The following is a 23,716-nucleotide window of genomic DNA, read 5'->3' as shown; positions in this document are numbered from 1 at the left end:
GGACCGAGTTCTGAGTTTCCTGATTGGGGGACGAAGACCTCTCAGCGAGGCTCTCGGACTAGGAAACCGGAAGGGGAAGTCGTTGCCGCCTACACTGACGCCGCAATGCAGGTGAGAGCGGGCTTGGGTCTGTTGACCGCTAGCTGGTTTCGGGTAGCGGGGTCGATAGCGGGCTGGCCGAGGGGAGGGTGAGGAGTTGGGGCTGAGAGGAGGGGTTAGAGACCGCAGCTGACGAGTAAGGGACCGCGGGATGGGGGGCGCGACCGAATGGAGAGGTGGGGGTGGGGCCCGGACTGCCGAGTCGTGTGGAAAGAGGCCCCGCTGACTTGCTGGGGTGCGCGAAAGGGTCAGGCTGTAAACTGGCAAAGTTGAAATGCGATCCAAGGAAGATGGCTCAAGAAGGAGGCGTGTTGGCTCAGGCCCCGGCCTAGGTCGTTGGATGGACTCTGTTGGATGCAGACGTAACAGGGGATCTGGAATTGGAGAGCAGCCCAAGAGGTGAAGGAATTGTTGGGCGGGGGGCGGTGGCCAAAAGCTAAGCTAATTATAATCTGAGGCTGTGGGTGGAACCCAGGATCCAGGCCCCTGTCTTGCACGTTGGCGAGTTTGCAAGACAATTTTGCATCTTTCTTCCCAGCCTGAGCCGGTTAGTTATTAAGGATGGAGAAATGAAGTAAAACTGGAGACCCCAGATGGGAGGAAAACGCTTTGTGGATACCCTAGCGTTTAAAATTGTTTCTCTGGTGCTCAGGAGCATATGCATTTTGTTTTGTTTTGTTTTGTTTTTCACTTGCCACTTACTTTCTTGCACCTGGTCCGCTGTCAGTAAATGTTGTTCAGTTGACTGAGCTTGTGAAAGAGATACAGAAATATTGGCATTGAGAAAAAAAATGGGTGCTGATTAATTCAGCAAGAAGAAGCTTGAAAACATCAAATGCTGAGGGCAAATGAAGAGTGGGAGGTGGGGGGTGGGGTGGGCGGTGGTGGTACAAGCCTGGTATTCAGGGAAACCTTCATGTGTAGGTAGGTTTCCCAGGGATTGTGTCTTTGGCAAGACTGCCACTCTCACAAGGCAGGTTCTAGTACAGGAGAAGTTGGAGTACATGTGCTGCAGGGGTTCACAAAAGATTATAAAGCCCAGGCATTAGGTCTGGTGAAAATGTCTCAGTGAGAGAGTATAGAGTGTATCTAACACAGAGAAAAGCCAGACGTGAATTAGGAGACGATGAGAGAAAGGAGGAATTGAGGTCAGGCGAATGGATTGAAAGGTCTGAGGGTTGATGCTGTCTGTAACCCAAATACCAAAGATAGAAAACCACGCTCTCCTGTGCGAGTGAGATCCTGTGTTTCTCGACTGGTGTTGCACACTGTCATCCTGGCTCTTCAGCCTTCCTCTGTATGTGTCATACACCTATCTGGGTAACCCTCCTGTTCCTGTTGGTGCAGAGGGAGGAGAAGCAGCTTGAGGCATCATTAGATGCACTGCTGAGTCAAGTGGCTGATCTGAAGAACTCACTGGGGAGTTTCATTTACAAGTTGGAGAACGAGTATGACCGGCTGACCTGGTAAGGGTTGCCAGGGTAAGCCAAGGAGGGCTCCATGGGTGGGGGGCTAGGCCTCCTGGTGGACCGGGTATCTCCAGTGATATCACAGTTTATCACTTTGCAAACATCTTTTGGTTTGGTAAGAGCTGGGTTTCCCAACATTTAACAAGTGAAATTTGGCTTAGGGCCTCTGTGGCAAGGAAGTAGAGAAATGCCTAGTTTCCCAACCCAAGGTCTTTTTAGCTTTTGATTCTCACCCTTTGACATCTCTGGGAGGAGGTACTCCCTCAGTAATCCACCCACTATAGTAAGAATGCAGTGTTCATCCTGGGTCTCTTACCACAGTTGCTGCTGAGTCTTTTCAGGTTCAACCTACTATGGAAGTGTGGATCCTATTTTCAGGCCGGAAAGGAGAATTTTACCCAGTTTCTGAGTTTTTAGTGATAAGTATAGCCATGGTTCTTATTTTGCCACTGGATCTCACCCCATTCAAGTAACAAACTGCCTTATTTTTCCATCTCTGCTAGAAACTGAAAGTATGTCCCTCTTTCCTAACCCCACAATCCCTGGGAGCCAGTCTGGTACCTGCCAGTCCAGCTGTAGTGCAGTGAGTCTTTTTGGGGTGAGCCTGGGTGTTCCTAATCTGAAGGACCCCTTCAAGGCTACTTGACCGAGACATTCTGACGCTTCCTTATCACCACCAGGCCCTCTGTTCTGGACAGCTTTGCCTTGCTCTCTGGACAGTTGAATACTTTGAACAAGGTCTTGAAGCACGAAAAGACACCACTGTTCCGTAACCAGGTTATCATCCCTCTGGTGTTGTCCCCAGACCGAGATGAGGATCTCATGGTAAGAGGAGGAGAAGGGTACAGTGTGGGAAATTAAATTCTTAGATGAGAACTTAGAGCATAATTGTTGCTGGGTTACTTTAGAAGTTCTGAATGAGGAGTAGTTTGTGGCAGTAGAAAGCAAAGGCTGCATTTTGGAGGCCTTGCTTTTTGTCCCTCTAGAGTTGAGGAGCCACTCTCCAATAGTACCAAATAACCCTGAGGCTTATGTCCCCAAGGCAAAGATCTTTCTTCTCCAAGACCTATCTTGAGCAAGAGGTATGTTCTGTTGTGATTTTGTCTATTTCAATCTTTTATTAAAATGTAGCAAAGGGAAACTTGCCCCTGGGTCTGGTAGAAACCTGTGTGAGGAGACAGAAATGAAGCATGGAGTAAGCGGACTAGTGTCCTAGGAAGCTAGGTATTGGAAGTGTCAGGTGGAGTCTTCCCTGAAAATGTACTATTTGCCTATGGAAGGAACTGTATATCGGGCCAGATCAACTCTTCGTGAATTGCATAGGAGGATCAGTAAAATCTGTGTGTTACAGCGGCAGACTGAAGGACGAGTGCCTGTTTTCAGCCATGAGGTGGTCCCTGACCATCTGAGAACCAAGCCTGATCCTGAGGTTGAAGAGCAAGAGAAGCAACTAACAACAGATGCTGCCCGTATTGGTGCTGATGTGGCTCAGGTTGGACTGAGTCCCTGCCCTGCTGCCCCCTAGCGCCCCGAACCCCATCGTGAGAAGCTAGGATTTACCGTGTGCGCCTGGTAGGGATGCATGGTTTACCCATAAATTGCCCCTGGAGGAGCACAAGGAAGAAACTTCACCGTCATCATTTCTGGTCAATGGCCTGATCTCTGCACAAATGTATGTTTGTTACAGAAGCAGATCCAGAGCTTGAATAAAATGTGCTCAAACCTCCTGGAGAAAATCAGCAAAGAGGAGCGGGAATCAGAGAGTGGAGGTATGGAGGGACTGGTGGCAAAATGAAGAAGGAAAAGGAGGATAGATCACTGGGATAGGAATGGTGGTTTGGGTAGTGGCGAGGTGAGGACGTAAGAATGAACTGCTTAGGAAAGGGTATGCTCCGTTCTGTTAGCTTTTTGTAGTTAGGGCTTGCCCTAGAGCAGGTGGAGGGTGTGGGTAAAATGAGAAGGGAGAGCTCCCAGATAGTTGTGGGGGTCTTTTGGTTCTTCCTCGGAGCTGCCATTGAGTGTGGACGCTGCTCAGGCCCTGGTGCCCATATTGGTCTTCCTGCTGCTACGTTCAGTCCAGGGTCAGAGGCGAACCTCAGGCTCCTCGCTTAACCTTTTTCTTCAGGTCTTCGGCCGAACAAGCAGACCTTTAACCCTGCAGACACCAATGCCTTAGTAGCAGCTGTGGCCTTTGGGAAGGGGCTGTCTAACTGGAGACCTTCAGGTAGCAGTGGTCCTGGCCAGCCAGGCCAGCCAGGAGCCGGCACAATCCTTGCAGGAGCCTCAGGATTACAGCAAGTGCAGATGGCAGGAGCTCCAAGCCAGCAGCAGCCAATGCTCAGTGGGGTGCAGATGGCCCAAGCAGGTCAAACAGGTAAGGTGGGCAGGGGATGACCTTGAGCAGGGAAGTAGGGATAAGCTGGATGGAATGGGCCCCCACCATCTCAGAGCTGGAGATTTTCTCCTTTTCTTTTTGAACTGTGACCCAGAAAACACTTTTCAGGAGTAAAAATCTCATTTGCGACTCTGTAGCAGGCACCAGAGAAAGGAAGAACTTGGAGCAGCAGAGACTGCACCTCCCATCCCTATTATAGAGTTCTGTCTCAAATACCTTTCTGTCCCATTTACTCTGGGTATCATGTGTGCCGTCAGGGTCATTTCTTAAAGAAAGCAATGGTCAACCTTCAGTGGAGACCATCTGCTAGGTGCACTGAAGATTGACAAATAAGCAAGCTCCACGTACTCTTCTCTGTGTCTTGCCTTTCTGCTTCCAGTTGATAGTTGCGAGAACGGTGTGGGGGAATTCAGACGTGAGTAGCTGGAAGAGGCATTTTCTTTCAAAGCTGTCTTAAGAAAAGGAACAATTACAATTAGAACATACTCTTCCACCTGTGACATTAAATGGGGTCTAGCTGTTTTGTCTGGGAGTAGCTGAGCAGGAGACTGCTGGGGTGTGTTCTGACCCCTTCCCTATGAGCCCCTCCCTCCCAGACACCTTCAGGGAGAGGGCTGGTCAAGAACCACACCTCTGATCGTTGCTACCCGGGGCTGCAGAGGTTCTGAGATGAGAGTGGTGGCAGAAGGGAACTTGAGAGACCACCTGTCTGATTTATCGTGAAAATCTTACTGTGCTTCAGGTATCTTTCTTTGTGTTCCTTTCAGGAAAAATGCCAAGTGGAATAAAAACCAACATCAAGTCAGCTTCAATGCATCCCTACCAGCGGTGAGTGTGGCTGGCAATCCCCACTCCCAGGTGCTCTTTGCAGAGGTGGGCAGTGAAATTGCCTTTTGCCCAAAGCGGAACTAGATGTGTACAATAAAAAGAATGTGAGCTTTCAGCACCAGACAAATCCCAGCTTCACCACTGACTGACTGTGTGACCTTGGGCAAGTGACCTAATTTTTCTGAACCCGTTTTCTTGTTTATAAATGGTGATAACCTACCTCATAGGGTTGTTGTGAGGATTAAAATGAGAAAATGAATGTAAAACACTTAGTACAGTGTGTGATAATGGGTATTCAATAAATGATAGTGGTTTTTTTTTGGTTTTTTTTTTTTTTTTTATGTTGAGAGAGAGAAAGACAAAAGAGCGAGCAGGGGAGGGGCAGAGAGAGAGAGAATCTCAAGCAGGCTCCGCGCTGTTAGCATGGAGCCCAACGCGGGGCTCAAACCCACAAACTGTGAGCTCATGACCTGAGCCAAAACCGAGAGTCGGATGCGTAACTGACTGAGCCACCGAGGCGCCCCAATAAATGATAGCTTCTACAGCCACATCTCCCTACTGCCCTCCTCAATCCTCGATCCAGAACTTAGGGTGATGTGATAGTGCTTCGTGTCAGTGGTGAGGTGCTAGACACAAGGTCATGGACTGCTCTGTTCTGTTTGAAAGCCTGTGCTGATTTTGTGCTCCCGGAAACTGTCACAACCTTTATGTGTCCTTAGAGGCACACTGGCTCTGTAGGCTTCCCTGCTCAGCTTCCATCCCGGCCGTCTCTCCAACCTGCAGGCAACAAGTCTTCTGAACTGGGTCTGACGGTCCAGCTGCAGCTCTGGTGAAGCTTGGGCCTGCTCTCCTCCTCTCCTCTAAGAAGCCAGTTCAGCTGTTCCCTGGGAGCTAGTTACAAAGTCCTCTGTCCTTTACCCCACTCCATACACACGAAAGATTTTCTTACTTTGGAGGGGGAGGGGAATTCCACTTCACACCATCGTTCATCAGGGGTTAGTTATCCTCATAATAGTACCTAATTCCTGGACTCCAGCCAGGATGGCTTTCCTCCAGTCCACTGAAACTGTGATCAAACCTGAGCCAGACTGCTGGTGGGTGGGAACAGCCACCAGTACCTTCGCCTGCTTTTATAAAGCTGAAGAGCAGAGTGAGTCAGGTCTGTAGCCTAAGGGGGCTCCTTTGCAGGCAGGGGCAGGTGTTGAGTCAGCAGAAGACCAAAGGGTTTCTCTGAATAAAATTATTAAAATTTTCTTTTTTAACGTTTATTCATATTTGAGAGACAGAATGTGAGCAGGAGAGGGGCAGAGAGAGAGGGAGACACAGAATCCGAAGCAGGCTCCAAGCTCTGAGCTGTCAGCACAGAGCCCAATGCGGGGCTCGAACCCACGAACTGAGATCATGACCTGAGCTGAAGTCGGCCACTTAACCAACTAAGCAACCCAGGTGCCCCTGAATAAAGTTATTTAAATTGATGGCCATTGTGTCAGTGTTAGCCGATAGCGATTTATAAGAGAGCTATAGCAAGGTCAGAGACTATATGTCAGAGACTTTCAAAGTTGATGCAAGGCAATTCTAATTTGTTCTCTCTCAAACGTTTTCTTAGCTCTGATTATCTTTGATCTAAAAGTCCCGAGAGGTTTGAGGAGAGCCTGTTCATACCTTCCAGCTGCCTTTTTTCTGTTCTCTTCTGTCGCACACCAGTACTCTGGCATTTGTTTGGTGCCGGGCAGAGTTCTGCCAGGCTGTGGCAGCAAAGTACTGGAAAAGTGGTCCCTGATGTCACATCCATTCCTGTTCCATCAAGACAAGAAATGGTACCCATAAAGTGCACTAATCGTAGCACACAATAGCGCGGGGAGTCCTGTTACCAGCTCTAAGACAATGCCGGACCTTTCCTCCATTTCAACAGTACTGCCTTATTGCTCTGTCAGCCCACTCGGGTGTTCCTGATCTTACCTTTTCCCTTCCTGCTGGAAGTCTCAGAGCTAACTATCATGTTGAGTGGAGTTCAAGTGGTACTTCTCCACAAGCCCTGGATCATCTTTTGGTGACTGCTGTCCTTAATTCCACCAGAAGATTCCCTCCTATTGAGAGGTACCAACCCGAAGTTTCTTTGTTGTCCCAGGTAATCCCATTTGAAATGGGTTCCTTGTCCTCCCAGAGTGGAAATATCCTCCTGCCCCAACGGGAACACATGCAGGACCTCACCTACATCTGGTGACCTGAAGCACACATTCTTTACTCCGAAGGCACTCACATCTCTGTATTCTGTACTCTGGAAGCACATGTTCTCATTTGCAACTCCCTCCCACTCCCAGATCCTCTGGAGTACACACACCTACGTAGCATCGCCAGCTTCAGGATTCGGACAGCCCAGTAAGCGCCTCAGCGGATGGTATCTCCCTCCGCTCACACACTCATTCCCTCAGGAGGGGATATATATGGAATTCCCTTTGAAGAAGAGGACAGGACCTGCTTGCTTGTTCAGACGTAGGATTCGTAAAAGATGGCTCTCTTGCCCCACTTTGATGGTGTTCCTGTTTCTGACTGCTCTGTTTTGCTTGGGGACTGTTTTCTCCTACTCTTGGGGCCCCTGGAGAACGAGATTAGGTCATTGTACCCCAGGTTTATGCCTAGGATGGAGAAAGACGCAACTGTGAAACCATGAGATCTTACTGCAGCACAGAGTTCACCCTGCTTAAGGCAGAAACTTACTTAATCCACACTGACATGACAACCATTGTCTAGGACTGCTTCCTCTCCAGGTTTGCCCTGTGGCTGGCATTCTGTCATTGTGGATCCTCCTGTTTACTCATTGCTCCAGTCACCCTATTCTCTTTCTCTTACGATGTCTATTGCTGCCCTACCTAGCCAACTTTACCTGACCTTGTACCTTCTTGTGAAACAGCTCCTTCCAGCTCTGTAAGAGATTCTGGCTTTAGGACTGAACTGGAAGGGCTGTATTACATACCTCCTGTGCCGCTGTCAGGCATGAAGCTGAACTCTGCAGGAATGCCCTAGTGCAAGGCTGGGCCCTTTTCCCACTCCATTCTCACCTCCCCCAGGCAGCTGGGAACAACCTCTCCCTTTGTCTGAGCTTCTTGTACAGAATAATCCCCCTTAGGGACAATGTATTCTCTGTGCCCTGTGGACACAGGAGCCGTGTGAGCTGATCCCAGCACCGGGCAGGACGGAGGCTGAATCCTTCCAAACGCCCACCCTGGGTCAAATCCTGATTACTATCCAGAGAAATGATTAAGGGATGTACATTTTCTTCCATCTGTTCCAAATTTGGGAGGATAGCCTATTGAAGTTTAACAATGGGCCAGAGACTGCGGTCCCTTTTCGGATCACTCCTGAGAGTTCATCATGCCAACCCATGGAGGCTTGATGTGGCTCTGGCTTGATGGCCTCAAACACAGGGGGAACAGTCGGAAAGAATTTGCCGCTCTTCACGTGGGGCTTTCTAGTTGAAACAGAAGGTACCCTCTCCAGCCCATCTGATGGGGGCCATGGCGCCCATCCCTTCAATGTGTGTATGTGTCCCACAGGACCTTCTTTTTCTCTTCCTCTCTTTTCCCCTTTAACTTCTCTCTCTCTTGTTCTTGAACTCCTGTGAGTCACTGAGGCAGAGCTGGATCTCTATAATGGTCTCTACATGAGTTCACAAGCTCTCAAGTGCCACCTACCATTTGGACATGGCAGCTTCCCCAAGTGCATTATGGACAAGGCACCTGACTTCCCTGGGTCTCCGTTTTCTCACCTGGCTGATCCCAGATATCCTTCCTAGCTTTAAAGTCTCTGGCCATGATTCCCAAGCCTACCTGTCCTGTCCCCATACATTTTGATTGTTTTCCACATTGCCTATGTTATATAAGATAAACTGAAATTTTCCTAGCTCAGCCCTTGAATCCTTCAACCCCCTACAAACTATCCCTGAAGCTCCCTCTCCATCACCTGCAAGTTAACATTACCAGCCTCCCTCTAGACCACTTCCCTCAATTGTTTTCTAGCTTGCACTGGTTCTCTAGTGAAAATTCATCAAAGAGGTGGTAAGTTACCCCAGAGACACATGGATGTATGTCAGAATTTACCTTCCCACTGTCCAGCATCCCTCTCTATCCCCTGGGCAAAATCTGTGTACCAGAGAGACTCTTCCAGTGAAAGCAGTGAATGACATTTTCCATGGGATGATAGCCTGTCCTACTGAATCAGAACCTGATCAGAGTCTGGGCTGCTCCCCTCCCTGCCTGCCCTCTGCCGCTCTACCACCTTCCCTTGTTCTCACCTGAATCTCCTGTCTGAGGTCTTCTCTTGCCCACACCCCTGCACGTGCACTACCTGTGTTTTTTGTTTGTTTGTTTTTTACTACTTTGGGCTGCTCCCATTTTCATGGCCCCCTGTGTCCTGTGTCTTTTCCATGTTACTCCTTGACCTCACCTGTCTACTCACTGACTCACAGCCAGGCTCTTGATATACAGGGCTCCAATCACTGCCTCTTCCTCCACCCCTCCCATTCCTTCTACCACTCCTCTGGAACTCCTCTTCAGACATCACTGCTGACCTCATGGCTAAATCCAGAATTATTTTCAATGCTCATCTTAGGTCATCTCCATGGTGTTTGACAGTGCTGACCATTACCTTTTCATCTTTCTCCCCACTTGGCGCCTACCTCACTAACCATTCCTTCTCTGCAGCCTTCTGTCCTTCTGCCTGCTGTCTCTGTGACCACTACGTTTTCTGTTTGTAACTCAAATTAAGTTTTATTTTCAGCTCAGAGCTCTCTGCCCCAGGATCCATAGGTACCTCAGATACTGCACGTTTAAGTCCAGCCATCCTTCCCTCTGAACCTGTTTTTTTTTTTTTTTCCATTTCCTTGGTGTGACCTAAGCCAAGTCTGTGGAAGCCATCCTAAACCCTTCATTCTCTGTGTCCCTGGTCCCCCCATGACCCAGTCAGTTACCAAATTCTGTCCATTCTGGCTCCCCAATATCTGTTCATCCCACCCTGCAACTTAGGCCTCTTTCCCCAAAAGAGTTTTTCAGACTCCCTGTCTCCCACTCCAACGCATATGCCGGGTTGCATTGGCTCCCGGGTAAACTGTGGATCTGATCACATTGCTCCCTTTGATGAAAATTCTTTTTTTTAATTTTTCTTTTAATGTTTATTTATTTTTGAGAGAGACAGAGACAGAATGTGAGTGGGTTAGGGGCAGAGATAGAGGGAGACACAGAATCTGAAGCAGGCTCCAGGCTCCGAGCTGTCAGCACCAGAGCCTGACGTGGGGCTCGAACTCACGAGCTGTGAGATCATGACCTAAGCTGAAGTTGGACACTCAACCGACTGAGCCACCCAGGCGCCCCTGATGAAAATTCTTTTGATAGTTCCCACCTTGTGTTTCTTAAGCTGGAGTCCACATAGCTGGCAGGTTGGTGGGGCAGTGTGGCCAAGGCACAAAGTACCAGGATCAAATCATGCTGGTACACTCCTTTTCCCAGGAGTAATTTAAACAGACAACACAAAACTATCATGTATGCATTATGAAGAGAAAATACACTTCAAGGAAGTCCTACTCTGAAGGGGTTCAGAGTAAGCTACCAGATTTCCTAGGATTCTTTCTTTCTTTCTTTCTGTCATTACATTTACTTCATTGGAAAGGTTTGAAAAAGCAGCTCACATTTCCTGGAAAGGCAAGTAAGATTCTATGTGATCTAGCCCCCTGACTGCTTCTCCTGACTTATTTTCCATATTGTCCTGCCATCCACCCTATTTCCAAGCCATACAAACTGCTGGAGATTTCCTGAAAGTGACAAACTCTTTCTGGCCTCCATTCCTTTATTCCCACTGATCCCTCTGCAAGTAACACTTTGCCCCCATCATTCTGTCTGATGAATACCCAATCATCTTTCAAAACTCAGCCAGTGACCCATTCCTCTGTGAAGCCTCCTGACAACCCAGTGTGGACACAACTCAGCACCACGCCAACTAAGTAAGGTCAGTTACCTTCTCTTTTATGCTTTTTATTGTCCCCCAAGTTCAAGCAGACTGAACTGTCAGCATTTGAATTCCAGTTCTACCTGATAGCTAGCTGTGTGAGCTTTGGCATGAAATGTATGTGTCTGGCACACTATAGCATCAGACCCATCATAGCATCTGATAGTAGCCGCTGCTATTATCAGTGGTATGATGATTTGGTTGACTTTGGAGAGAGAGTATAATGTAGCATTTTGGTTAAAAGAGCAGGTTCAGGGGGGCCTTGGTGGCTCAGTTGGTTGTGTCCCACTCTTGATTTTGGCTCAGGTCATGATCTCGTTCATGGGATTGGACCTGTGTCAGACTCGTGCACCGATGGCGTGGAAGCGGCTTGGGATTCTCTCTCCCCCTCTGTCTGCCCCTCCCCTATTTGCAGTCTCTTTCTCAAAATAGATAAATAAACATTTAAAAAAAAGAGAACAGGTTTAGACTGCCTGGATTCTAATCCTAGCTGTGCCACTTACTAGCTGTTTGAACTTGGACAAGTTAATTTACCTCTCTCTGCCTCAACTTCCTTATTCCTGGGGATAATATTAGTGGCTATATTGTAGAGTTGCTGTGAAGTTTAAATAGATGAATACGTACAAAGTGCTCAGAATGGTGCCTGACAATAGAAGCTCAATAAATATCCACTATCCTCAGGGTAGTGTCTAGAACTCTAATGTCCAGAATTGCTGCTTAAACCAGTGATTCATGAGTCCCTTTATGAGGACATAACTTCTCCCTCCTCTGCACCTTGTGTGTGCTCACACCATGCCTGCCATCAGGAGCTCCACCTCCTAAGAGATCCTCTGTGCACATCTGATCTCCCACCGTGTCTCAGCTCATGCAGAGCAGTCCCTGGAACATTTTTACATTGGTTTACCTGGTGTGATAAGTCATTTTTGAATTTACTTTAGTGAATTTTCTTTCTCCCCCTTATTTGACACCTATACTCTCCCACTGTATACTTTGATTTTGATTTGAGACCAAATGACAAGCTCCCTCACCTGAAATGTTCTGTGTCCTCCCTTCTAAACTGAATAAACCAGCTGAAGACTCCACAGTCTGCATACATTCTGACCCTACCGGGGGCCCTACTCCTCTCCTAGATGTCTCTGTGCAGGTGTGATGAGTTCCTTCCTCATTTGTCCACGCTTACTAGGTGTGTGCTCAGGTCTTCCTGGGCTGCTGTTGTCTTCCCCCACCCCCGGGGAATCGCAGTCCTGAGCTCCTGCTTGCTTCTCTTCACACTCCCACCAGTTCCACGGGCCTTGTTTTGTCACGGCAACTCCACTGTTCTTGCCGTTACGCTGGAAGTGCTTCAGCCAGGCCTTGACCTGGGAGTCAGGTGCTGTCTCACACCTCCACAGCTTGCACATGCCCTACCCTCTCCTTGGACTGTCTGCCCTCTCTTTTTCCTGCTCCAGGCCCCCTTGTTCATCTAGTGAATAACTCATCCTTCCAGTGTCCCCTACTCCTGTCGCCTACCACCTCCTGACCCGGACACATCTGTTGTGTGACCTTAGGCAAGTTACTTCACTTCCAAGAACCTCAGTTTCCACCTCTGTAAGATGGGATTATAGCACAGACCTCAAAAACGTACCTGCAACTGAACATATTGAAAATTAAAGTTAAAACTTTAAGTAGCTCTTGCTTTTCTACAGGGTAAGGTCCAAACTTCTTAGAAGGGCATAAAAGGCCATTTGGGTATAGAGTCAGCATTCAAATGCAAACTCCTATTCTCTTCCCTTACTCTCTCCTGAGGAATTTCATTTTTATTGCATCATGGCCTGTTAGAGTGCTTTGGTTACAGCACATTAAAATTAAACTAGCCTAACCAAAAACAAAGGAAGGGGGCCCCCATTGTGTTTGGGTTATGTGGATGGGAAGTTGAAAGGTGACTGGCTGTAGGTGGGCTCAAGGGTCCGATGTCCGATGGATGTCCGATGTCCGAGGCTCTCTGTCTCTGTGTTTTTCCACTTGACAACAGTAGGGGCTCATCTCACCCAGGAACTCTGATTATTCTTGCTGGGATTCTGTGCCATGAGGAGCTTGGATTGGGGGAAGTGGGAAGAACCATGATTCCCAGGCCAATGGAGTGGGGCAGGGATTCCCTAAAGGAAATGAAAACAAGGGGGTGGGGAAGTGTCTGAGCTCCCACAGTCCACTTTGTGTGATTTCAGAGAATCTTTGGATGTTTTTTTTCTTTTTTTGCCTCGAGCCCCACCTGTTCTTCTAAACTTACAGAACTGTATTTAAGATTGTGCAGTGTGCAACCCTCCCTCACAATCCACGTGTCCCCAAAGGCATTCAATTCCTCACCCTGCTCCACCTGAGTGATCCCGCACAACCATCTTACTGTCAATTCTGGGTCTCTCTCTGCTCTGTCTTCTCTCCCTGCTCACTCCCCTTAGTTTAGATACAGCCCTGGGCGTGTCACACCTGTGCATCGGGGCTGGTCTCCCAGCTGGCCCTCCTTCCTTTCCTTTCCCCCTGATGTTATATATCTTACCGTCTCCAGGTTTGTCTTTGTAAAGAACAATGGGGATCCTACCAACCCCTTTCTTAAAAATCCTTGGGGACACCCCAGTACAAACAAAACTCCTCCTACTTTCATTCAGACCACTTCATGGTTTGGGGCCGGCCTACTTTTTAACCTTCTTGCATATGAAGGCCTCTTATTCAGCAGCATATCCTTTGGCCAAGCAGCATCAGGTGCAGCGATTCTCTACACCTGTCCTGCGTGTTCCTACTTCCATCCCTTTGTCCACACCTTTTCCTCAGCCTGGAGCACCTGTGTTGCTTCTCCCTTACTTACCACGTGGCCTTGAGAAAACTCCATCACCCTTTCTGATTCTGTTCTTTTCATCCACAAAGCAGTGATAACAGTAGTTACCTTACGGGACTGAACCATAAGAGCATATGGAAAGCAGCTGGCCCCATTCTTGCCGGAGAAAGTATTGAAAATAAGCTACATTTTCTCTCTTCGCCGTTCGGCCTTGCTCACACATCTTCCAGATCTGGCTACCTGTCTTTCCTCCATCCTGATGACTTCCCCTGGAGGAAAGAGTCTCCCCTTTTCTCCCTCCAGAGCCTTTTCTGCAGGTTCTATCACAGTCCTCTCCCCCTACCTGAGTGTCTTTTTTTTTTTTTTTTTAATTTTTTTTTTTAACGTTTATTTATTTTTGAGACAGAGAGAGACAGAGCATGAACGGGGGAGGGTCAGAGAGAGAGGGAGACACAGAATCCGAAACAGGCTCCAGGCTCTGAGCAGTCAGCACAGAGCCCGACACGAGGCTCGAACTCACATACCGCGAGATCATGACCTGAGCCGAAGTCGGCCGCTCAACCGACTGAGCCACCCAGGCGCCCCTCCCCTACCTGAGTGTCTTTAGTTCTGTTCTGTGAACCCTGAATGCTGCCCACAGCACGTAGGCATTGGCTACCCACTGACAGCTGTGATGAGCGCTTGCACGCATCCTCTCCCTTCTGCCAGCTGGATGTCTTTCCAGCCCTGGTTCCTTCAGCCATAGGCGGAGGACACTAACTAGCTGGTGAAGGCCCAGGGATATGCAGAATGATTAACTGACAAACCCTTCACCCTTTCTTTACTCCCCTGTCCTCACGGACTCAGCCCTCCCCCCAACTCCTCTGTGTGGTGAGGGTGTAGAAAGTGCCCTTTGTCCTTTACAGGACAGTGAAGGGAAGTCTGTCCCAGCCCCCAGGAGACTGCTTCCTTCTTCACCTGCCACTCCTGGTGTCTGTTAGCCTATAGACCCTCAGCTCCTATTTAAAAAAAAAAAAAAAAAAATTTTTTTTTAAACATTTATTTATTTTTGAGACAGAGAAAGCATGAACAGGGGAGGGTCCTGGTGTCTGTTAGCCTATAGACCCTCAGCTCCTATTTTTAAAAAAAAAAAATTTTTTTTTAACATTTATTTATTTTTGAGACAGAGAAAGAGCATGAACAAGGGAGGGTCAGAGAAAGAGGGAGACACAGAATCTGAAACAGGCTCCAGGCTCTGAGCTGTCAGCACAGAGCCTGACGCGGGGCTCGAACCCACGGACCACAGGATCATGACCTGAGCTGAAGTCGGAAGCTTAACTGACTGAGCCACCCAGGCGCCCCGACCCTCAACTCCTATTGTCTTTAACCCACGACTCCCTGTGTCTCCATGCTCTGTCCCCCCCCACTGCTCCACCTGCTCGCCCCCCCACCCCACATAGGCGTGCGCGCACAGGCACGCCTTTTCCCATTTGTTCCTCATTGTTGTTCCTGCTTCTTTGACCCCGCTTCCTTTGCATTTTTCTGTTGGAACATGTAAAGCCTCAGATAATCAAGGGAACCGAGTTGTTAGCATCCACATGGAGGGTGGTTTCAGATTGAACCCTTGCAGAAAGTACATCAGTGGTTTTCTGGGGAATGAGGATGGAGAAGGGCCCCTGAGAGAGCAGTGAGTGAGGAGTGAGTCAGGTCGGGTGGGACCCTGGGGGAAGTCACCTTACTTCCAATTAGGAAGGCCGCATGAAGGAGGGGGAGTTGTTAGACAGCTCTACTGGGCATTCTTCCCCCCACACTCCCTCCTCACCACCTGGCCTTCATCCTTATCAAGACTGAGTTCCCGGACCCCTTCAGTTTCTCCAGTTCATCAGCCTGCCCCTCATGCTGGTAACCTTCCACCCAGCTTCTCTGCAGGCCCCAAACAGCCTCCTTCTCTCCCAGTCCCCTGAGAGTCCCCTGACGTGGCCATCTGTGAAGTGTTCCCCTTAGCCAAAGGCTAATCTCTCCATGTGGATGCTGGATCTTTCTCCATATAGCACGTAAACGTGCTCAAGCCGCTTCCCATTAAAAACAGCCATTAGAAGGTGAGAGCCAGACGTTGATATTTTAAAAGCTCCCCAGGTGATAGTGTGCAGCCAGGGCTGAATAACACAAATCCAAACTTCTTACCCTGGCATACAGGGCTTTTTATAAACCAATTCCTGCCCATACCTCTATGTCCTCTGAGCTTGAGCCACATCAGACTATTAGAGCTCCCAAAACCCACCACATCTCCTGCTTCTATGCCTTCACACACTTGCTTCTCTCTGCCGGCAATACATTTCCTTGCTTTAGAACGTGTCCTTTAAGGCTCAGCTTTGGTGCCATTTCTGTGAAGCCTTCAAGAACTCACCCCCACCCTGGGGTGAGGTGCCCCTCCTCGTGCTCTCATAACTCTCTGGGTTTATCTCTGTGGGAACACTCACCACATGCCACTATAATTGGTTACTCAGACATCTGTCTTCTCCTCTAGACCGCGAATATTTTGCAGGAAACCCAGGGCCATGCAGATGCCATTTGGTAGGACTTGGGGCTAGATGATCTGTCTCAGATATTGGAAGATGCTTTCTCCCAGGACCGAGACAGGAACTGAGCGAAGTGAGCCTTGGTGTGTGTTCATTCACTTAATCTGTCAACATTGACTGGGGGCTTGCTGTGGACATGTACCACGGGTGAATAAGTGGTAGTTGTAGTCTCTACAACTGTCTCTACTATGTTTGACCTCTGGGACTGTTACATCATCCCTGATAATCTGCTTCGTTTGTTTCTAATTCGCCTCTAGATGGACGCCGAATCCAAAGCCCCTCCAGTAGTGCTCTCAGAATGGTGTGTGCACACGGTATGCATGTAGGAAATACTGGTTACACAAATGCTCATGAATATGCATACAATATTGACATATTGGTTATTAATATTGGTGTATTCATTTTTAATGCTTTTGTTATTTTATTTTTGAGAGAGTGTGAGCAGGGGAGGTGCAGAGAGAGAGAGGGGGACAGAGGATCTGAAGTGGGCTCCATGCTGACAGCAGAGAGCCCAATGTGGGGCTCAAACTCACGAACCGTGAGATCATGACCTGAGCCAAAGTCTGACACTTAACTGACTAAGCTACCCAGGCTCCCCTCCTCCTCCTCCTCCTTCCTCTTCTTCTTCTTTTCTCCTTCTAAGTTTATTTATTTATTTTGAGAGAGAGGGAGAGCACAAGCAGGTGAGGGATAAGGAGAAGGAGAGACAGAATCCCAAGCATGAGCCTCACACGGGGCTCAAACTTACGAACTGTGAGATAATAACCTGAGCCAGGATCAAGAGTTGGACGCTTAACCACCTGAGCCACTCAGGTGCCCCTATATTGGTGTATTCTTGATGTGCTAGTTGCTCTCCACCCTATCTATGAACCAGTGAGAACAGAAACAGTGCCAAGCGCTTAACGTGACCTCACTCCTTTAATCTTCGCCATAGCAAGGTAGGCACTGTGGCTCCCATTTCATAGAGGTTCGGCAACTCGCAGAAGGTTACGCATGTACTCCCTGGAAGGTTTAAACTTGGGCCTGTGGAGTCAGGTGTGACCCCAAAGCCACTAAAATATACCTGGAACACATTAGGCTTTCAGTGAGGGGTGGAGTGATTTACTACCTTGGGAGAGCTGTTTATACCTTGTATTGAGCCAGGGGCCAGGCCTGGAGCAGTGGGCGTGTGTGACAGATGTTGACATCCTTGGGGAAGGTAAAGCACAGTATATGCACAGGACACAGGTAGAGTGGGAGACGGGGCCAGATCAGGGAGGCCTTAGTGTAACAACACTAAAAACTTTGAGCCTTTTGAGTCCTTCTGCTATTTCCTTTCCAGGGTAGTTACTAATGGGCCGGATCATAGCTGTTCTTTGGCTCTGACCTCTTACCTCTAAGACTAAACTTTCGCACAGATACATTCCACCATTTACGCACTACTGTTTCTTCCAAACCATTGTTTCTTCCGAATTCCCGTTCTGTCCACATCTACACCATCCAATCTGACAAGCAGTTATTGGGTCACTATATGCAAAGGACTGCTCCAGGAGCTGCCAGAGATACAGGTTTCATTTTGCTAAAACTTAGCCCTTATCCCAGTTCAGTCTAGTAGGTTAGTGTGTGGAGCTAGGAGGGGAGAGTGCAGGAAGGCGGATGGACAGCTAAGTATATATAGATAGTGCACCTGTCTTGGGACATCTCCAGTGTCTGCCTCTCCTATCCCATCAGTTTCCAAACCTTCTTACGTCAGGCTGTTTTCTCTCACCTGGGCTGCCTCAATAGCCTCATCACCCTGGCTGCCAGAGTGAAATGACTCAGCTAGAGGCAAACCCAAACCCCATGCAGGGACAGCATCTGCCTGGTTCATTGATGTGTCCCTGGTATTTGCCACAGTCTCACACACGGTAAGTGTGAGACAAATATCAATAAATATTTGATAATACAAGCCTCATTGCAGCCTCCTCAGAAAGCTTCGCTGTTTCTCCTCTACTTCCAGAATAGAACCAAAGTGCCCTGGTTGGCCTTCAGGCCCTAGGGCCTTTCAGCCACAGCTGGCTTCACTTCCTTTCGCCCCCCCCCCCCCTTTTGCCCCCCCCCCCCCCCCCCCCCCCCCACTTTTTCACTACCCTCAAGGCCAGTTTAGCTAGTGATTCACTGTTCCCACCTCGGGTCATTCTCCCACAGCCAAATCCTCCTAGCAGTCCCTAATGCTAGGGTTCATCCAAGTTTATGGGCTCCCAGGGAAGGCTTCCTTACACAGCTGCTCCCTCTGGCTGAGACCTCCCTGCCACCCCAGGTCAGCCCATAGAACACACACTGCCTCGGTCCCACCCTCCCATCACCCTCTGGAGTGAAAGCTCAGGGGGAGAGGTCTGCTTAGTCCTGGAACTTTCCTCAGGGTCCTAAGCTGGGTGGGCCTGCCACAAACAGAGGATGTGTTGGTCACGTGGGTGGACAGTCACCAGAGGGCCCAGAATAAGACTGAGGGTCGGGAAGAAGCAAGGTGCACCTCTGGCGGGCCAGGGCCGGCCCAGGGCGACCTGATGGAGGCGAGCGGCAAGATGCCGAGGGAAGGGGTGGGGAGTCCGGGCTGGGCGTGCTTCCTGCCCCGGAATCTGGCGGCCCGCCCCTGCGCCCGCCCCTCGGGCCGAGCCCAGTCGGGGCCAATCAGCAGGCGCCCCCCGCCCGGCCCGCCCTGTCCCCCTCTGGTGACAGAAAGTCGGCCCAGCAGATGAGGAAGTGGCAGGCAGGCTGGCCCTGGGGACTTCTCTCTGGCCCTGCTCCTTCCAAGCCCTCCACTCCTGCCCGCCTGGCCCCCCACTGGTGAGTCTGGACCTTCCACGGGCGGGCTGCCCACGTGCCCGGGCACCCTGCCTAGCTGGCCCTGCCCTGCCCTGCCCTGCCCAGCCTGTGGGCGAGGCTGTTCCCGGACCGTGGGTGGGAGGTCCCAGCTCTCTGGGGCCGGCCCTGGCCGGCAGGCTCCCTCCGATCCCGGCTCCCGTTTGCTCAAACCTAGGCCTTCTTCCACCACCTCTGGGTCTCGTCCCCCTGTGCCTCTTACCCTCCCTCTCCTTGGCTCCCTGCTCCTCTCTTCTCCCTTCCCCTCCCCCTTCCTTTGCCTGTCTCCTTTTCCCTTCCATCCATCTTAAAGGAAGGAAGCACCCAACCGAGTTCCCCTACCGGAGACACACCCAGTGCTTCTCAAGCTTGGGGAGAGGTCCTCTCCTGAGCCTAGAGCCACTCCTGACCTTCAGGGCGCATGAGTGTTTGTGGGAGGTGAACTTGAGTGGTGGCTGAGAGAGAGCGGGAGAGATAACCAGCTGGCAAACTCACATGGGTCAGGGAGGAACTGTGTGTCTGAGTGCAGGCCTATGCCAGGTAGGCCCTACCACAGGAGAGGCAGCGGACCAACAAAATCTGGTTGGGAATGAATGAATGACGAAGGTCATCCATGAAAAGAGACCTGCATGCATGACCCAAGGCAGGTGTGTGTCTGCGTGCGGTGTGGGTGGTTTTATGTTCATTCACCTCAAAGTGGAGTGTCCGAGTTTATGTCTGTGACCACATTTATCTGTGACTCGCGTACGTGTGAGTAAACCCGTAAACCTGCGTGTGGGCCGTTTGCACATGGTGATGCAGGACCAACGAAGAGTGTTCTGGGTGTGTTGCCAGCGTGAATGGAGTGAGGAGCAGGTCTGAGTATCAGGAACTGCATGTCAAAGTCCGTGGAGGCTTGTTTGGGTGGTGTGTCAGAGGAGGGTGGTTGTCACCAGCAGGAGGTGTGAGGGCTCCGTGTGTACATATGTGCGCTGGGGGGAGGGGGGGGGCGGTGGTCAGTCTGTCGATGGTGGTGGTGGGGAGAGCCATGCTAGAGGCGCTCTGTGCATACAGGAGGACTTGGGGCCTGACAGTGGTGGGGGCAGCTGGGGGTCGTCACGGAGGCTGGGGGAGCATCTGTGAGATGTGTGCCCCGTGAGTGTGGGAGGGGCACGGGTGCAGCCTCAGTGGATGCGTCAGAAGGTGTATTTTTCACTCGTTGTATTTTTCACGTTGTTGTCTGGACGGAGGGAACCTGGCAGACTGGCGGGCAGGCAGCTCGCAGAGCATCTGCTGCCCTGGCCGTTTTAGGGCAAGGCTCGTCCCTCAGGGACCGCCCCGGCATCCCAGGCTCTCCTGGGGACCGGCCGGAGCTTTTGTGTCCCAGTGCGCCCTCCCCCGACATTCCTTCAGGCTCTGAGGGGGAGAGGGCCTAGCTCATTAGGACCCTCCCTAAAGGAGGGGAAGATTCCTGAGACCTCCCCCACTCACCCACCTCCTCACATGCCACTGGCTTCCCTGCCCCTCCCAGGGAGAGAAGGGTGATTGCACCCATTCTGAAGCAGGACAAACTGAGACTTTCTGGCTAGTTTAGGAGAAGATGCTGGGTGTGGGTTTTCAGCAGTTCTCTTGGGGCCAAGGTGAGCCCTGGGCTGAAGTCCCGTGAGGTTTCTGACTCAAAACTAAGCTAGAGCTTTAGGTCATCTGGCTGTCCAGGGTGGGTGGGTGGGTAGGTGGTGAGCCCCATGCTTTACTTGGCTTTCTCAATCCTGGTGGGTCCTGCTCCTCCGGGCCCTGACCTGTGGCCTGGCCCCACCCTCCACCTCATGCGCAGTGCAGCGGGGGCGGGCGGAGGGCGGGGCTCTGCCAGATCTAGTCAGACAGGTGGAGCCGGGGCTGGAGTCTCAAAGGCTCCGGAGTGGAAGGGCTGGAAGGGGTGCCGGAGAGGAGGAGAGCCAGGAGTTGGGAGAGACGCTGGAGGTGAGAGCCCGGGAGGGCAGAGGAGAGGAGGAAGGGGCAGGAGGGAACCGGCGTCCCGAGAGGCCAGCATCCCGAAGGTGGACCGGAGCGGTTGAAGGGGAGGATCCCTGGGGAGAAGACAGAACCAGAGCTGGAGAGGTGGGAGACTGGTGGGGAAGGGAGAAGCGGTCATTCCGGAGAGGAGAGGTAAGACTCTCCGGAAAGAGACCGGACTTGGAGAGTTCCCCTGCAGTGAAAGAGGGGAGGAGAGGTCTGGGGGTGAGAATCTCTGGAGGAGCAGAGAGTGAGGGGAGGCTAGTGAGGTGTGGAGCGGAGGGCGGGATCTGTCCTTCCCAGCAGGCAGGCGGGATGTGCGGGGAAGCGGTGCCCTGGCCAGACGGCTTCCTACCCCTAATCCCCAGCAATTCCTTCCTGTCAGTCTTCTGTCCTTTATGCAGGGAGGTGTCGGGAGTTGTCTCATCTGGTCTGCTTCCTGTCTGTGGGTCAAGGGTGGGATGGGGGCACGGTCAGCCCTGACACCCACCCTCCATACCTCCCCAGAATCCTTAGCCAGGATGGAGGCAGTTGTGAACTTGTACCAGGAGATGATGAAGTATGCAGGTAAGATGCCGTCTACCCTTCTTTTCTCCTGTCCTGGGATCCCTGGATCTAGGGCTGTCTCCTAATGGAGAGTCCCTGTGAACCCGTTGACCCTTTGTGACCTGGCCCCATGTCTGTACACCTGGTGGGCACCCTTTGGGACCCCGTGACCCTTTCTGACTCCTTGACCCTTATTCTACAGATCCTCGGGTCCAGGGCTACCCTCTGATGGGGTCCCCCCTGCTAATGACCTCCATCCTCCTGACCTACGTGTACTTCGTTCTCTCACTTGGGCCTCGCATCATGGCCAATCGGAAGCCCTTCCAGCTCCGGGGCTTCATGATTGTCTACAACTTCTCCCTGGTGGCGCTCTCCCTCTACATTGTCTATGAGGTGGGCCCCTGGCATGTCTAGGTTTTAATTCCTGCTGGCAGGATAAGGGGCAGGCCTTGTGGCCAGAGCATGGCATCTCCTTTCCAGAGAGGCTGAAATCCATTTCTTCAGCTAGATAGCAAGAGGGATTGGGCAGGGTGGAACTCTGGTGGTCTAATCCACACCCCTTCCTAGTTCTTGATGTCTGGCTGGCTGAGTACTTACACCTGGCGCTGCGATCCTGTGGACTATTCCAACAGCCCGGAGGCACTAAGGGTAAGTAGGGACAGGCGTAGTGTGGGGTGGCTAGGTTATAAGCAACCTGGGGATAGGAGTTTGGGTGTGACTTGGGCTCCTGGCCCAATTTAGGGAAGTTTTTGGAGTAGCATGGGTGTCCTAAGGCTGCCTGACTTCTTGCAGATGGTTCGAGTGGCCTGGCTCTTCCTCTTCTCCAAGTTCATCGAACTGATGGACACGGTGAGTGGTTATAGGAGAGGTGAGAACCTGTAGGGAGAAAGGAGAGGCCCTGGCTCAGAAACCCCTTTCCTTTCCCCACTCTTCTCAGGTGATCTTTATCCTCCGGAAAAAAGACGGACAGGTGACCTTTCTACATGTCTTCCACCACTCAGTGCTTCCTTGGAGCTGGTGGTGGGGGGTAAAAATTGCCCCAGGTGAGTGGTGAAGGCCACCGGGGGAAGAAGGGCGGGCATTGAGGACCAGCAGCTCAATTCTTCTGACCTCGTTCATTGTACCCTCACAGGAGGAATGGGCTCTTTCCACGCCATGATCAACTCCTCTGTGCATGTCGTCATGTACCTGTACTATGGGTTGTCTGCCCTTGGCCCTGTGGCTCAGCCTTACCTGTGGTGGAAAAAGCACATGACAGCCATCCAGCTGGTGAGGGGCCTGGCCCATAACTGTCCCAACCTTCTGGTCTGGATCCTACCTTTATCCAACCTGCCTTACCTTTGACCCCATCCCTCCACACTCCACATTCAGTCTTTCTCTGCCACCTCTCACTGTTCCCTCTGACCCTTGCCTTCCTCCATTCTAGATCCAGTTCGTCCTGGTCTCCCTGCACATCTCCCAATACTACTTCATGCCTAGCTGTAGCTACCAGTATCCGGTCATCATCCACCTCATCTGGATGTACGGTACCATCTTCTTCGTGCTGTTCTCCAACTTCTGGTATCACTCCTACACCAAAGGCAAACGGCTCCCCCGTGTACTTCAGCAAAATGGAGCTCCAGGTACTGCCAAAGTCAAGGCCAACTGAGAAACATGGCCTACCTAGGCGCCCACCTAAGTGCCTCAGGACTGTGCCTTGGGCAGCATCTGACATTTTTCTTCCCACCTATACCTGTGACCAGGGCTTATGTGGTCAGGACTGAGCAGGGGACAGGTCCTCCCCTCCCCACAGCTGGTACACAGGGACCACAGCTTCCATTCCTCACCCACTTCTCCTGGCCAGCTCCAAGGATGTGGCCTCATTGCCCTCTGCCACTCTGGAGCTGGGGGCTTGAAAGGGCTGGATACTTATTTCCCCCTCCCTGCCTTAAACTTGGGAGAGGAGCACTCAGGACTGGCCCTCAACCAGGGTCTTGTGGCCTTTTTCCTCACACCGAAGAGGTCAGCAATAATCTGTCACTGTGGACCCAGGATCCCTCCTCTACCCACGCTGAAGCAGAAGCTTCTTGGCCAAAGGTCAGGGTGGGTGGGGGGCCTGGGAATACAGCCTGTGGAGGCTGCTCCCTCGCTTATGTCTCCATTAAAAGTGACAGAGAAAACCACCAAGGCTGTGTGTGTACATGTGTGAATGAAAGAGGTGCTA

The 23,716-nt window shown here is 50.9% G+C and overlaps 2 protein-coding genes across 4 annotated transcripts; both read left to right on the top strand.

Moving 5' to 3' along the window:
- Positions 1-41: 41 nt before the first annotated feature.
- MED8 (mediator complex subunit 8) lies at positions 42-4,918 on the top strand. The gene is made up of 7 exons (XM_042950642.1): positions 42-111; positions 1,447-1,565; positions 2,249-2,393; positions 2,920-3,060; positions 3,256-3,337; positions 3,694-3,942; positions 4,731-4,918. The coding sequence occupies exons 1-7, from the start codon at positions 106-108 to the stop codon at positions 4,793-4,795; spliced, it is 807 nt and encodes a 268-aa protein (XP_042806576.1). The 5' UTR covers positions 42-105; the 3' UTR covers positions 4,796-4,918.
- On the top strand, positions 4,768-23,675 carry ELOVL1 (ELOVL fatty acid elongase 1). 3 transcript variants are annotated; one of them, XM_042950641.1, is made up of 8 exons: positions 4,768-4,791; positions 21,475-21,534; positions 21,716-21,906; positions 22,081-22,161; positions 22,306-22,362; positions 22,451-22,556; positions 22,646-22,782; positions 22,940-23,675. In XM_042950641.1, the coding sequence occupies exons 2-8, from the start codon at positions 21,489-21,491 to the stop codon at positions 23,159-23,161; spliced, it is 840 nt and encodes a 279-aa protein (XP_042806575.1). In that variant the 5' UTR covers positions 4,768-4,791; positions 21,475-21,488; the 3' UTR covers positions 23,162-23,675. The 3 variants fall into 3 exon arrangements, with proteins under 3 accessions (XP_042806575.1, XP_042806573.1, XP_042806574.1); XM_042950639.1 differs by lacking the exon at positions 4,768-4,791 and adding an exon at positions 16,446-16,469; XM_042950640.1 differs by lacking the exon at positions 4,768-4,791 and adding an exon at positions 18,844-18,960.
- The last annotated feature ends 41 nt before the right edge of the window (positions 23,676-23,716 follow it).

This window comes from Panthera leo, chromosome C1 (assembly GCF_018350215.1).
Source record: "Panthera leo isolate Ple1 chromosome C1, P.leo_Ple1_pat1.1, whole genome shotgun sequence".
Lineage (NCBI taxonomy): Eukaryota > Metazoa > Chordata > Mammalia > Carnivora > Felidae > Panthera > Panthera leo.
This window is presented reverse-complemented; position numbering and strand designations above follow the sequence as displayed.

Excerpts from the sequence above, each read along its gene's own strand:
- MED8 (XM_042950642.1), top strand. Across the intron at positions 3,061-3,255 it reads TTGGTGCTGATGTGGCTCAG|AAGCAGATCCAGAGCTTGAA; the intron begins GTTGGACTGAGT and ends TGTTTGTTACAG. Across the intron at positions 3,943-4,730 it reads GGCCCAAGCAGGTCAAACAG|GAAAAATGCCAAGTGGAATA; the intron begins GTAAGGTGGGCA and ends TGTTCCTTTCAG.
- ELOVL1 (XM_042950639.1), top strand. Across the intron at positions 22,363-22,450 it reads TCATCGAACTGATGGACACG|GTGATCTTTATCCTCCGGAA; the intron begins GTGAGTGGTTAT and ends CACTCTTCTCAG. Across the intron at positions 22,557-22,645 it reads GGGGGTAAAAATTGCCCCAG|GAGGAATGGGCTCTTTCCAC; the intron begins GTGAGTGGTGAA and ends GTACCCTCACAG.